The sequence below is a fragment of the Polyodon spathula genome, chromosome 15 (genome assembly GCF_017654505.1).
Source record: "Polyodon spathula isolate WHYD16114869_AA chromosome 15, ASM1765450v1, whole genome shotgun sequence".
NCBI lineage: Eukaryota > Metazoa > Chordata > Actinopteri > Acipenseriformes > Polyodontidae > Polyodon > Polyodon spathula.
The window spans coordinates 3,583,490-3,598,295 of NC_054548.1; the positions used below are offsets into that span (position 1 = coordinate 3,583,490).

Consider the following 14,806-nt stretch of genomic DNA (forward strand, 5'->3'; position numbering starts at 1 on the left):
CGCATGCAGAAAATAACAGCGGCCCTTTCTTGTCATTGCATTGTGATCCACGCTACAGAATAGACATGGAAGACTAGGCTCAGGAATATTCATACGTGTGCTAGGATTTTAAAGCCTTACCTTCTGGTATATTTCAGCAAAGCACAAGAAACTGATGAATGAAATAAAGAGGCAGTGAGATCATTTGCATTGCAATATTTCCTTTGGCAATGCTATTTTTATTGTAATAGGGTAATTTATCTGGGCAGCTTGATTTACACAGCTGAATACACTAAAGTACATCTATAGCCCACCTAACTTTGCTTCAGTTAGCATTTGGTCAAATAATTGCATTGATTTATATGTCCTTGAATGGCATAATTTATTTACAAAAAGACATCACATTATTATGCATGATAATATGCCCCTGACACATTGTTCAAGCATATGGGTTTGTTTACAGTATGTATTTATTGAACTTAGGTTTATTCAACAAAAAAGCAATTGCTAACAAGGTAAACCAAAAATAACTTTGTACAGACTGATACACAGTTTGTTACCAAAGTGGTAGAGATATTACTTTTTTTTTTTTTGAGAATTATTTTAGGAAAGTGTCAATTTTTCTGTAAATAAATGCAGTGTTTATGATTTATTTTGTTTCTTGCTTTTTTAAAATTTGTTTTGGCTTGAGAATTCATGCATGTGTCTGTTATTGCAGTCATAACTTAACATAGATATTCTCAGAGGCTGAGGGGTCCAGTGGTTAAAGAAACATGCTTATAACCAGGAGGTCCCTGGTTCAAATCCCAGCTCAACCATTGACTCATTATATGTGTGACCCTGAGCAAGGCACTGAACCTCCTTGTGCCCCATCTTTCAGGTGAGATGTTGTTGTAAGGGACTCTGCAGCTGATGCATAGTACACACACCATAGTCTTGTATCTTGTAAAGTGCTTTTTGTCCGCTATGAAAGGAGCGATATAAAAATTATTTATTTAAAATTAAGCCTTTTGTGATTTAATTTAGTTTTGTTACAGTTTTATTATCTGTTACGAGTGAAAGCATCCATCCAATTTAGTGAAACATTAAACATAATTCAAGATTTAGTACAATACTTTTGCATATCTTCTTTACATTAAATTGAATACAAACTTTTAAACCACTACTAAAAAAAATCCTGAGAATTGCTAGCAAATAAAAACTGAAAAAAGCATTTAACACATGACACTTCAATGTTCTAGCTGCAATCAGATCATGTGACTCACATCAACAGTCACAGAATGCAGTAGAGCAATATATGCAATACAATAAAAAAGGGGGGGGGGCTGAACAATTATTAATAAAGTTAATAGGTAAGAATTTAGATTTTAAAACCTTGGTTAGTACTCATTTAAAACATACAAATTAATAACTAGTTCTGCACAGTATTGCAGACCTCACATGCTGTTGTGTGTTGATTTTAAAACATATACTTCAGTTGCAAAGATATTTAAAAAATATCCTCTTGGCAACCTTTCCATGTTTTAGTTCCTATGGTCAACCGTCAAGGCCTGAGTGACAGGCTTCAATCATACCAGTCATTAGGAGATACAGCCAGTTCACTAGAGCAGGGTCAAGGCCTAAGTGACAGGCTTCAATCATACCAGTCATTAGGAGATACAGCCAGTTCACTAGAGCAGGGTCAAGGCCTGAGTGACAGGCTTCAATCATACCAGTCATTAGGAGATACAGCCAGTTCACTGGGGAGCAAGGAATACGATGCCAGAGTTTCCAAAAACCATCATTTAATTTTCAAGAACAAAAATATATTAAACCAGTCAAAGTGATTCTTAAATATTTAGATTAAATACCTGACAGGACCAGGGATTACTGCTCAGAGTGAATACCTGACATGACCAGGGAATACTGCTCAGAGTGAATACCTGACATGACCAGGGATTAGTGCTCAGAGTGAATACCTGACATGACCAGGGATTACTGCTCAGAGTGAATACCTGACAGGACCAGGGATTAGTGCTCAGAGTGAATACCTGACAGGACCAGGGATTAGTGCTCAGAGTGAATACCTGACAGGACCAGGGATTAGTGCTCAGAGTGAATACCTGACAGGACCAGGGATTACTGCTCAGAGTGAATACCTGACATGACCAGGGATTAGTGCTCAGAGTGAATACCTGACAGGACCAGGGATTAGTGCTCAGAGTGAATACCTGACAGGACCAGGGATTAGTGCTCAGAGTGAATACCTGACATGACCAGGGATTAGTGCTCAGAGTGAATACCTGACATGACCAGGGATTAGTGCTCAGAGTGAATACCTGACATGACCAGGGATTAGTGCTCAGAGTGAATACCTGACATGACCAGGGACTCAGAGTGAATACCTGACATGACCAGGGATCTCAGAGTGAATACCTGACATGACCAGGGATTAGTGCTCAGAGTGAATACCTGACATGACCAGGGATTAGCTCATTTAAAACATGCTCAGAGTGAATACCTGACATGACCAGGGAATAGTGCTCAGAGTGAATACCTGACAGGACCAGGGATTAGTGCTCAGAGTGAATACCTGACATGACCAGGGATTAGTGCTCAGAGTGAATACCTGACAGGACCAGGGATTAGTGCTCAGAGTGAATACCTGACAGGACCAGGGAATAGTGCTCAGAGTGAATACCTGACAGGACCAGGGATTAGTGCTCAGAGTGAATACCTGACAGGACCAGGGATTAGTGCTCAGAGTGCTCAGAGTGAGAGTACCTGACATGACCAGGGATTACTGCTCAGAGTGAATACCTGACATGACCAGGGATTAGAGTGAATACCTGCTCAGAGTGAATACCTGACATGACCAGGGATTACTGCTCAGAGTGAATACCTGACATGACCAAGGATTACTGCTCAGAGTGAATACCTGACAGGACCAGGGATTACTGCTCAGAGTGAATACCTGACAGGACCAAGGATTACTGCTTTCCTGTCTAGAGGAACGACCAGGAATTTACAGATTATTACTATTCTTCCTCACTTACCTATTGAAATTGCCATAATTGTAAATGATCCCCATGTGATCCAAATACTCACTCAAAGTATTAACCCTGAAATCCAGTATTGCAGCTAATGTAATAATGTAATGTATAGAAATAGATAAACTCCCTAAATGGATAATTGCAGGTTCAAGGTTATTAATATATATATATATAATATTATTATATATATATAGTATATATATTATATATATATATATATATATATATATATATATATATATATATATATATATATATATATATATATATATATATATAAAGGTTTACTTTAAAATAACATTGCAAAACACTGCTAGGTAATGCCCTATACATGACAACTGATAACAGTGCTTTTAATTTATTTTTTCTTCCATGAGAGCTATTTACTGTGTGATTGGATTCTGCCCTTATCATTAAGGACAGAGGTGCTTCTGTAATGAAGAAGAGATAAAATACCACAGCAGGAAGGTCAGCTTTAGATTTCATTTAGGGATGACCATCTCAGAATCAGGCCTGTTTCTTTATCTTTCACATCTGTAGAATCGGCTGAGCTGTAATGTAACGAACTCTCTGACACAATTCTGAACACCGGAACCTGTGACTCATAGCAGAGATTATAATCAGCATTTCAGGAATGCTAAATCCTGTGCAGAGGACATATTAGAAGCTGTCCATCAGGGTGAGGTTAGCCAGAACTCTCTCTGCTTATTTACAGTTTGTTTTTAATCCTCAAATCTCCTTATGCTGTTTGCTCAGACCTTTGTATAGTTAAGAAGTGTGTGTTTGGTGTGTGAGTTACCAGCACACACAGACTGTGGTAAGTTTTTATGTATGGATTTGTTTCCATGAAAGCTTGTAGCTCTTGTAACTTATGCTTGAACTATACATTTGAAAATGTGTATCCACCTTCATAACAGTGAGGGAAACGAAGTGCACATATTTCCAGAATGTTATAACAAAGCACACAAACAGACCTGCTGCCTAAACAGATGCGTCAGCATTATTACCAGCATGATCTATTAAATGAGTGGCACAGCCAGATCCTCACGAACGAAAGCTGTGAATGAAATGCCTGCATAACCAAACATGGCACTTTATAAACTGAATATACACAAGTTTTTGAAGCAGGAAGTCTATAGTATCGTTAATATAGTTCCTTGTACGTCACATTTGTTCATTGGTCATTTCATGGTCATACGGTATATAAACCTACTTCACAAACGCAGTCCTGCCGAATTACCACCTCTGAACCAGTACCTCACTCCCAGCCTCGCCCGCAGGTGCGGCTGGACGATGCTCCTCTGCCTGATATTTTCACCTGGTTGAGCACAGCGCACAGATTTATTCTTTTATTCCTTGTTCTTTAGCAGAAGGCACCATCATGCTTCGAAGGACGAGGCTGAGCTCCAGCTGTTTGTATTCTGCTTTTTCTTTCTCTTTCTCTTGCTTGGCTTCTGATAAAGGTGGTTATTAAACGCAAGATTGTCCTGACTGAAAAGACGTCTTTAGAAATGGAAGGAAAGCACAGCTTTTACTTGAAGGTAATCTGCCTCCTGCCTGGAGTTTCTAAGTGTCATTCTCATTCTGAAAATCTTGTGCAATGTTCAGCCATTGGAAATGTTTTATAGAAGCACAAGCAACACATGCTGAATGCAATTAAAACAGCAAGGGTCGTAGTCCATAGCCCAGACTCCAGTTCTCAGTCAAATCAAACATTGTTGGATTGAGTTGAAGGTGATTATATTGAGCAGGTGAACTGATCCTGCATGTGCTAAGGAAGGTAATTCAGAAACTGGGATAATTACACAATTCATAGATTTTTTACATATAGTTATCTTTTCTGATTGATGGTAAAAATGTTCATTAAAAGTATTTAATAATGAATAAAGGTAAATTCAGACAGCTAATGTTGATTGAAATCTCATGGGGTCAATACTTCTGAACACCAGAGTGTTGAAAATGATTACATTACCATGACCTCTTGAACTTGAATAAGCCCCAGAACAATGGTGAAGGGACTTTCATTCAAACAACTCAAAGCTACGTTTACGGGGTTCAATACATCTCCTGCTCTTGAATCGTGCCTGTTCTAAATGTTAAGACACTCAGCTGTATAAACTACTGAGTGGATATCTTTGACATGTTCTCTAGACCCTCTCAATTAAATCATCAGCATAGAAATAGTGACAGAAACAGAACTGTGTTTGTTAGATGTGTTTATTACATGGAACAAATAGCGAGATCCCTTTGTGACAGATTTCTGCATTTAGAGTCAAGACAAGCTGCTATTTTACTATTGCTTACAAGTGGCGTGCTGTGTGTCTTCTAAGCGCTACCTTTTAAATTCACGCATTTCAATTCAGGGTCTGTCTGTGCAGTCCTCATGTGTTTAATCAAATACTTCAGATACACCCTACATGTATACAAGTAGAGTTAGAGCATCATTGTGACAACAAAACAAACATGTAATGAGCCTAATGCGTATCATAGGTATAGCAAGAAAAAAACATAGATTTCACTGCCATTAAACCACAGCTGTTATCTTCATTGGTTGTAAATAAGTCTCCGAGCCAATCACAAATTAGCCTGTTCCAAGGAATGGGCTGGAAAATACCATCCAGGATAGACTTGATACAGGTACAGACCTGACTCTCAAGCATAATAAATAGATAACACTTTACATTAAGTGTCACTCGTTACTGTGTATTTGCATTGCAGTTACATAGTAAATACATGTGTCTCTTACACACATTTTACACAATATATGTAAGTACACAATTTTGGGTTAGGGATAGGGTTAGAGTTAGATCAGGCAAAAAAAGTCCATTGCAGCTATGCATAGTAAGATTGTAATTGTGTGTAAGTACACATGCATTTACTAAGTAACGGTTATGTAAATACATAGTGATTAGAGACACTTCATGTAAAGTATTACCAATAAATAAATATGTAACACTCCAAACCCAACCCAACCCTTTTGTTTTACACAGCTTACTGTATCGTAAAAAGGTGACACGAGGTCACAGAAGATGATGTAGATACCGGAATCTGATTTTGTTTTAAACACAGTAAGGCTGGTAAAGAAACTAGGGCGTGATGTCAGATGAGCTGTATATTATCTGATATCCCCGTGGTCCCACTGCATTAGACACAGCTACAATCCTCACCTGCAAGCAGGGCCATTGTTCTTCTAGCTACGCAAGCTGCAGGTATCATGGGATTGAGTGGAGGGATTGGATTGCGCTGACAAATTGTCTAATTTGTACAGAAAGAATTAGTAAAGCTTGCTGGCATGTTAATGGCACTGACATGGCTTCCCACTCTATAGCTGTTAAAGAACTGAGAACTGTGATGGAAATTATAGTCTGACAGACACACTTACAATAGTAAAACACATTTGGCTGTGCTTGCCGCTTCTCTTGAAAAGAAAAAACTCTCTTCGGAAATCCTTCCCAGCCCTTTTCAAATCTGTTTTGTGTGTTTGTCTACTGCATGCAGTTCCATTACAGCAATCCCCTATATAATGAAGTAAATGTCAGCCCTAAATTACAAGGAAGGGAGCCTAGAGCCCAGAGCCTAGGGTCACTGATGAGTAGCAATGCTCATCCATTAACAGGACTGTAATATTTTTAAGGTCATTGTTTACATTCATCTAGGTGAATGTCACGTTTCAGTTGCATATCTTTGAAAATATGCCTATGTCTTTGCACTTGGCCCTGGTAGAATGTAAGTGGTATATAAAGCTGTGGAAATGATGAATGCTGCAGAGATGAAAATGAAGAGAAGTAAAGAAAGCAGAGAAGTGGCAGGAATCTGGGATCCACTGGCGTGTTGGAGTTTTTGCTCAGGAACCCAATTTGAATGAAGTTAAACTTGCTGGATTTTTTTATCACTGAAATGGACGCAGCAGTGTTTATTAAGAATATTAACATTATTATTTAAAAAAAAAAAACATTTTATAGGCCACTAAAATTTGATTAATGTGGATCATGGACCACGCCAACGAAAACACAACCTTTTTGCACCACGTTACACGTGATGTTTCAAAAGGGAAACAGTTCTCAGCCTGTACATCTGGCCTACAGGTTTGTGACATAGAAATAATAATAAAAGTAATAATAATATGGTGAATAAACATGTGTGCAGGGATTGTACAAACTCCAGCATGTCAGGGCATCGGGTGCAGGCCTTTCCGGATGAAAAGAGGCCGTATTTCACTCCTGGGTGTGGTTTGTACAAGTCAAAAGAGAGGACTTCACTGTAAAATCCATTCACCAAAATAATTGTGTCGTTTGTGGAGAGCACTTTCTCGACAGTGTTTGCGAATAAACAAACACCTAGCTCCTTCGGAGCACTGACTACACTTTTTTGCAGGTCCCTGATGAGCTCGCAGGACGGAGACGCTGTTTACCTGCAACGTAAACACAAAATAAACACACAGATCTAAACACAACACTTATTTATGTCTGCTCGGGAACAAAGCGCACTTTGTGCTCCCTTCTACTCAGCAGCCACAGACAGACTGGCTGCTGACTCTTTATACCCTGCACCCGGTCCTAATTTACAATAATCCCCAGGTGCGGGCGATAATCAATCAAACAAATTAAATTAACAAACCTTGCATTCATACATTTTTTTGGCAGGGAGGATATTAACCCATCTCCCTGCTGTTCGTGTACCTAATATATATATATATATATATATATATATATATATATATATATATACATCATAGCATATATATGGAGAGTGAAGAAAACAGCACTAACTTTAACTGCTGGATTCACAAACACATAGCGGCAATACTGGAACCATATTAGCCCAGATATAAGATTTGAAAAATACAACTCGCCCTGTCAAGTCAAGGCTGTTGTGAAAGTGCGTATTAAATACAGTGTGGATTGAAAAGGGGTCAAGTATCAAAGGGATTACGAAGAAGTTAGTTATTTTTGGAGATTATGGTTATCAGAAAAGCTGATTCATCCAGCAATTATCGTGCTGCTGAAAAATTCGTGTCACCTAAAACAACACAGATGGGGACAAAACAACTGCTATAGAACTCCCACTCAGAGGAAATCGTTTTGTGCACTGTGTGGGCTGTCTGTGTCTTAATTTCCTTGCTTACCTATTGAGTAAGTTACAGTATTTCAGTTACATCATAGCAATACTGGAGAGTGAAGAAAACAGCAGCAACTTTAACTGCTGGATTCACAAACACAGAGCGGCAATACTGGAGAGTGAAGAAAACAGCAGCAACTTTAACTGCTGGATCCACAAACACAGAGCGGCAATACTGGAGAGTGAAGAAAACAGCACCAACTTTAACTGCTGGATCCACAAACACAGAGCGGCAATACTGGAGAGTGAAGAAAACAGCAGCAACTTTAACTGCTGGATTCACAAACACAGAGCGCCAATACTGGAGAGTGAAGAAAACAGCAGCAACTTTAACTGCTGGATTCACAAACACAGAGCGGCAATACTGGAGAGTGAAGAAAACAGCACAAACTTTAACTGCTGGATTCACAAACACAGAGCGGCAATACTGGAGAGTGAAGAAAACAGCACCAACTTTAACTGCTGGATTCACAAACACAGAGCGGCAATACTGGAGAGTGAAGAAAACAGCACCAACTTTAACTGCTGGATTCACAAACACAGAGCGGCAATACTGGAGAGTGAAGAAAACAGCACCAACTTTAACTGCTGGATTCACAAACACAGAGCGGCAATACTGGAGAGTGAAGAAAACAGCACCAACTTTAACTGCTGGATTCACAAACACAGAGCGGCAATACTGGAGAGTGAAGAAAACAGCACCAACTTTAACTGCTGGATTCACAAACACAGAGCGGCAATACTGGAGAGTGAAGAAAACAGCACCAACTTTAACTGCTGGATTCACAAACACAGAGCGGCAATACTGGAGAGTGAAGAAAACAGCACCAACTTTAACTGCTGGATTCACAAACACAGAGCGGCAATACTGGAGAGTGAAGAAAACAGCACCAACTTTAACTGCTGGATTCACAAACACAGAGCGGCAATACTGGAGAGTGAAGAAAACAGCACCAACTTTAACTGCTGGATTCACAAACACAGAGCGGCAATACTGGAGAGTGAAGAAAACAGCACCAACTTTAACTGCTGGATTCACAAACACAGAGCGGCAATACTGGAGAGTGAAGAAAACAGCACCAACTTTAACTGCTGGATTCACAAACACAGAGCGGCAATACTGGAGAGTGAAGAAAACAGCACCAACTTTAACTGCTGGATTCACAAACACAGAGCGGCAATACTGGAGAGTGAAGAAAACAGCACCAACTTTAACTGCTGGATTCACAAACACAGAGCGGCAATACTGGAGAGTGAAGAAAACAGCACCAACTTTAACTGCTGGATTCACAAACACAGAGCGGCAATACTGGAGAGTGAAGAAAACAGCACCAACTTTAACTGCTGGATTCACAAACACAGAGCGGCAATACTGGAGAGTGAAGAAAACAGCACCAACTTTAACTGCTGGATTCACAAACACAGAGCGGCAATACTGGAGAGTGAAGAAAACAGCACCAACTTTAACTGCTGGATTCACAAACACAGAGCGGCAATACTGGAGAGTGAAGAAAACAGCACCAACTTTAACTGCTGGATTCACAAACACAGAGCGGCAATACTGGAGAGTGAAGAAAACAGCACCAACTTTAACTGCTGGATTCACAAACACAGAGCGGCAATACTGGAGAGTGAAGAAAACAGCACCAACTTTAACTGCTGGATTCACAAACACAGAGCGGCAATACTGGAGAGTGAAGAAAACAGCACCAACTTTAACTGCTGGATTCACAAACACAGAGCGGCAATACTGGAGAGTGAAGAAAACAGCACCAACTTTAACTGCTGGATTCACAAACACAGAGCGGCAATACTGGAGAGTGAAGAAAACAGCACCAACTTTAACTGCTGGATTCACAAACACAGAGCGGCAATACTGGAGAGTGAAGAAAACAGCACCAACTTTAACTGCTGGATTCACAAACACAGAGCGGCAATACTGGAGAGTGAAGAAAACAGCACCAACTTTAACTGCTGGATTCACAAACACAGAGCGGCAATACTGGAGAGTGAAGAAAACAGCACCAACTTTAACTGCTGGATTCACAAACACAGAGCGGCAATACTGGAGAGTGAAGAAAACAGCACCAACTTTAACTGCTGGATTCACAAACACAGAGCGGCAATACTGGAGAGTGAAGAAAACAGCACCAACTTTAACTGCTGGATTCACAAACACAGAGCGGCAATACTGGAGAGTGAAGAAAACAGCACCAACTTTAACTGCTGGATTCACAAACACAGAGCGGCAATACTGGAGAGTGAAGAAAACAGCACCAACTTTAACTGCTGGATTCACAAACACAGAGCGGCAATACTGGAGAGTGAAGAAAACAGCACCAACTTTAACTGCTGGATTCACAAACACAGAGCGGCAATACTGGAGAGTGAAGAAAACAGCACCAACTTTAACTGCTGGATTCACAAACACAGAGCGGCAATACTGGAGAGTGAAGAAAACAGCACCAACTTTAACTGCTGGATTCACAAACACAGAGCGGCAATACTGGAGAGTGAAGAAAACAGCACCAACTTTAACTGCTGGATCCACAAACACAGAGCGGCAATACTGGAGAGTGAAGAAAACAGCACCAACTTTAACTGCTGGATTCACAAACACAGAGCGGCAATACTGGAGAGTGAAGAAAACAGCACCAACTTTAACTGCTGGATCCACAAACACAGAGCGGCAATACTGGAGAGTGAAGAAAACAGCACCTGCTGGATTCAAAACACAGCAAAGGAGAGTTAACTGGTTCACAAACACATAGCGGCAATACTGGAGAGTGTAGAAAACAGCACCAACTTTAACTGCTGGATTCACAAACACATAGCGGCAATACTGGAGAGTGAAGAAAACAGCACCAACTTTAACTGCTGGATCCACAAACACAGAGCGCCAATACTGGAGAGTGAAGAAAACAGCACCTGCCAAGCAAAGTTAGGTCTTTTGAAAGTCAGGGCAGTGAAATAGGGTCTGTGAAACTTGATAATAAAGTAAAATATAAAATATATATTTAGTTTCAAGTGAAATCTATTTTTTCTTATCTGTGCATAAGGGCTGAAATACATGTTGTACAACATGTCTTTTCTTTAATGTTCTTGTTCTTGTTAACTTAAAATTTTTCCTTTCCCTCCTGTTTTTTTATCTTTTATAATAATAATAATAATAATAATAATAATAATAATAATAATAATAATAATAATAATAATAATAATAATAATCATTGAACCTACAAAAGAAGCCACACAAAATACTTGAGCTAATCATCCACAAGTTTAACATAACAAATGTTTAAATTTAAGAAGAGTCTGTGTAAAAAATAAATACAATCCTAATGTTCTATTAATAAAAAAAGTTTAACATGACCTCTTGATTTTTTCACTCTGTCTTCTCTGGCATTCAAATGACTGGCCACTTCTTGTTTTTCAAGATGCTTGTTTAAAAACAGGTTGTATTTTATAATACGCTGGATCACCATGTTTGTCTCCATCAACATCAGGTCACAGAGACAATGCAGATGTCAGGCTGTAGTCACTACAAACAGTGTTTGTTATGTCTGCATGTTTTCTGCAGAGAATATGGCTTTCCAACGCCTCCATAATCAGGGGTTCACATAACTGGTACTCAGGTAATAAAAAAGTGCAGACTTTATTATTGTTGTACAAGACACAAGCGCAGCGTCAGTATATTTTTAACAGGAAAGCATTTCTAATAAAGGCTCACAGGTTGAAGGTGAGCTACACATGTCTAATGTATGGATTATTCCAGCAGAGTGGGGGGGTCTACAGGCTTTATCAGCAACGTTTGCAAGCAACCCCACCTCCCCCCCCGTCGCTCGCTCGCTCTACAAGTAAAACAGAAAAGGAATATATATGTATCTTAATTTTTCGCCTGCAGCTTCCTTCCGTTCCATTATTTTCACCATTTCTGCAATGTGAACTGTAGAACTGCACCTTAGCTATTTAATTCACAGTTCTGGCTTGTGGACCAATGAAATGGCAACTTGTCAAGACAGCCGTCTGCAAGCACCAATGGGGTTGGTAATGTAAAAACAACAGCCTTCATGGAACTGTGCCTTATTTTTTCAAGTTTTTTTTGTATGTTTTTGTTTTATATAAATAAATAAATAAATAAATAAATAAATAAAAACCTCACTGTCACTAATGTGTTAATAGCTTTTGAAAAAAAGAAAACAGGAACATTTTTCTCCTGCTGGACCTGCATTGATCTCATCAGTAGCACAGGGCACTGAGTAAAAGAGGAAAACCAGCCAATCAAAGGAGATTTCTCATCTCTGATACTGATACTATTATAAAAACCCTATTTTTCAAAGACACTGCAAACTGCTGCCAAAAAAAGAAAGAAAACCCAAGTGGAATGACTTTTTGCATCAGTGTTGTAGTGCATATGCGCTCAGGCAGTACTTACAGCTGGAGAATATTAGTGGGCAAGAGTGTTCATCCATTGGAAAGTTATGCAGCTGCAGCTGGCATTCTGCGTTGATGGTAAGCCTTTAAAACAGGAGGAACAAAAGTAGATGTCATTATGGACTTCAGAGTAAATTAAGACTGCTTTCTAAATGGCGTTATTGCCAATTTGGCACAATCACAAAAAAAGAGGAAACATTTCACACGAAGGATAACATTTTCAACATTAAAACAGGTAAAAATTGTGATGAATAGCAGACAGTACATCCAATCTGCTCACTTTACAGAATCACATTTCCATCCCTGCTGACTGTCAATTTCTTTGAAAGGTGAAAGTGATCTGGAAAGAACACAATGTGGCAGACTGGTGATGTAAAAAGAGGATTACTGAGCTCAGGTGGAGAGGAAGAGAACATGTAGACATTCTGAATGGGCCATTTACTGTATGCTTGAATAAATAAAGTGTATTACTCTGAATGCAGTGTCACCATTTCAGCTGCGGAGGCAGAAGAGTCTCTGTTGTGTACGTTCATGTGTTCAATTTGATGCATTCTGGTCACCCAATGGGTTTAACATCCAGGAAATCAGCAATTGCCCTCTAGCACTGAGGAGCAGCCGCTTCACTGGCAGAAGAACAGCAATAACTCAAGCATTATTCTAGCATGCATCTGCGGCTGCTGCACCAGGCACACTGTTTTCAACAGTTTACACGTACGTTATGCAGCCCATATTCACTACATTTAACAGAGCTATTTATCTGGTCATATACTAAATAAGTACTAAATAATGTAAGAAAAGAGGGTAACATTTTACATTAAGTATTTCTAATTACTGTGCAATTACATAGAAGTTACACAGTAAATACATGTGCACTTACATCATTACAATGTTATTATGCTGTTAGAATATACTTAACGTGTACATCTTTTTGCCTAATATATGTATGTAAAGAATTGTATCAGAAAAGGGTTAGGGTTAGGGTTACAGTTAGGATGAGGGGTTATAGCATGCAAACAAGTACACATTAAGTACATTGTAACTATATATAATAACTTTATAATCATGTGTAAGTACACGTGTATTTACTATGTAACTGCCATGTACATACACAGTAATTAGAGACACTTAATGTAAAGTGTTACTGAAAAGAGTAATTATATTTTGCTTGACTGAACCCTGTTCTAATTTCAATGAGGTCCAAAGTATGTTAGAAGTGTAGCAGGATATATAAATATGGTAAACTAGTTTGAAAATAACTGCGAAACATAACTGCAAGTGAGAGATGGATTTACCTCAATGTATATAAGATTTTGCCATCGTTCCATATTCTGAGGAGCTGATTGGGTGTTGTAATCCAATGGGCCTCTGCTGTTTTTGAATTTCTGAAGATGGTGTCTGGTATCCAAATGAGTCCGACCATATTGCTGTTCAGTGTCAATATTTTCATTGTGCTGTTGAATCTAAGGCGGCTATCAATCCACGTTTGAGCAAAAAAGATGTCTATTTGGTATTCCTGTAACAATACAAAAATAAAAAAAAGACATTTGTAGCATATCACTGACTTTCAGTAAGCTTTGAAGTTAACGTAATTGAAATGTGAAATGCAATGTACTTCATTGAAAAAAAGAATTCATGACTGACTAAACATACAGTCATGGAAGGCTTGTAGTGAAAACATATTTACTTATTTGGTTTCACACAGGGCTCTATGCTGGAAGTTTTCTGTATCGTAGTTCGCTGTGTATAACCTTTGTTTCATGTACATGGTGTTTATGACACTGTTATAGTTCAGAAGCTGCTTACAAGGTAGTCATGGCAGCTCACAGTTTGATGAGTCAAACTTGAGTCTGTTTCGCTCCTGTTCCCTCAGATAAGGGGAAGCAGGAAGGCCCTGTAGAGCTGTGCAGCCTGAACTGGTTTTATCTGTAAATAGTAACTCAGGGTGAAAAATCAGCTGAGTTACTATAATTACTAAAGAAAAGTGTGCAATAAAACCTTAACAAACCCCCTACGGATAAAGAGGAGTGCACATACATTATTATAAGACAGCATGGTAAGCTTTGAAAAATCAGCTGAAAGAGCTTGTATTTCTCCAGATCACTTCAATTAACTCTGTTCTAAAATAGTCCTGAATAGCCAAGAAGCCCAGAGAAAGAGAAATTGTAGGTCGGAGAGGTGCACATAAAACAATACTGCTCAGGTCAGTAACTGCTTGTCCGAGCGAGAGGCATTGGTTTATGATCTGG

At 39.1% G+C, this 14,806-nt stretch overlaps 1 protein-coding gene across 1 annotated transcript in view; it reads right to left on the reverse strand.

Annotated features, from left to right (window-relative positions):
• LOC121328014 (gamma-aminobutyric acid receptor subunit gamma-3-like) overlaps nt 1–14,806 on the reverse strand; it is a 171,775-nt gene that overhangs the window by 27,599 nt on the left and 129,370 nt on the right. The window contains exons 4-5 of the mRNA XM_041272437.1: nt 13,853–14,073; nt 12,562–12,644 (exon numbers count right to left, since the gene is read on the reverse strand). Coding sequence (XP_041128371.1) covers nt 12,562–12,644; nt 13,853–14,073 — 304 coding nt within the window. The remainder of the gene's footprint in view (nt 1–12,561; nt 12,645–13,852; nt 14,074–14,806) is intronic.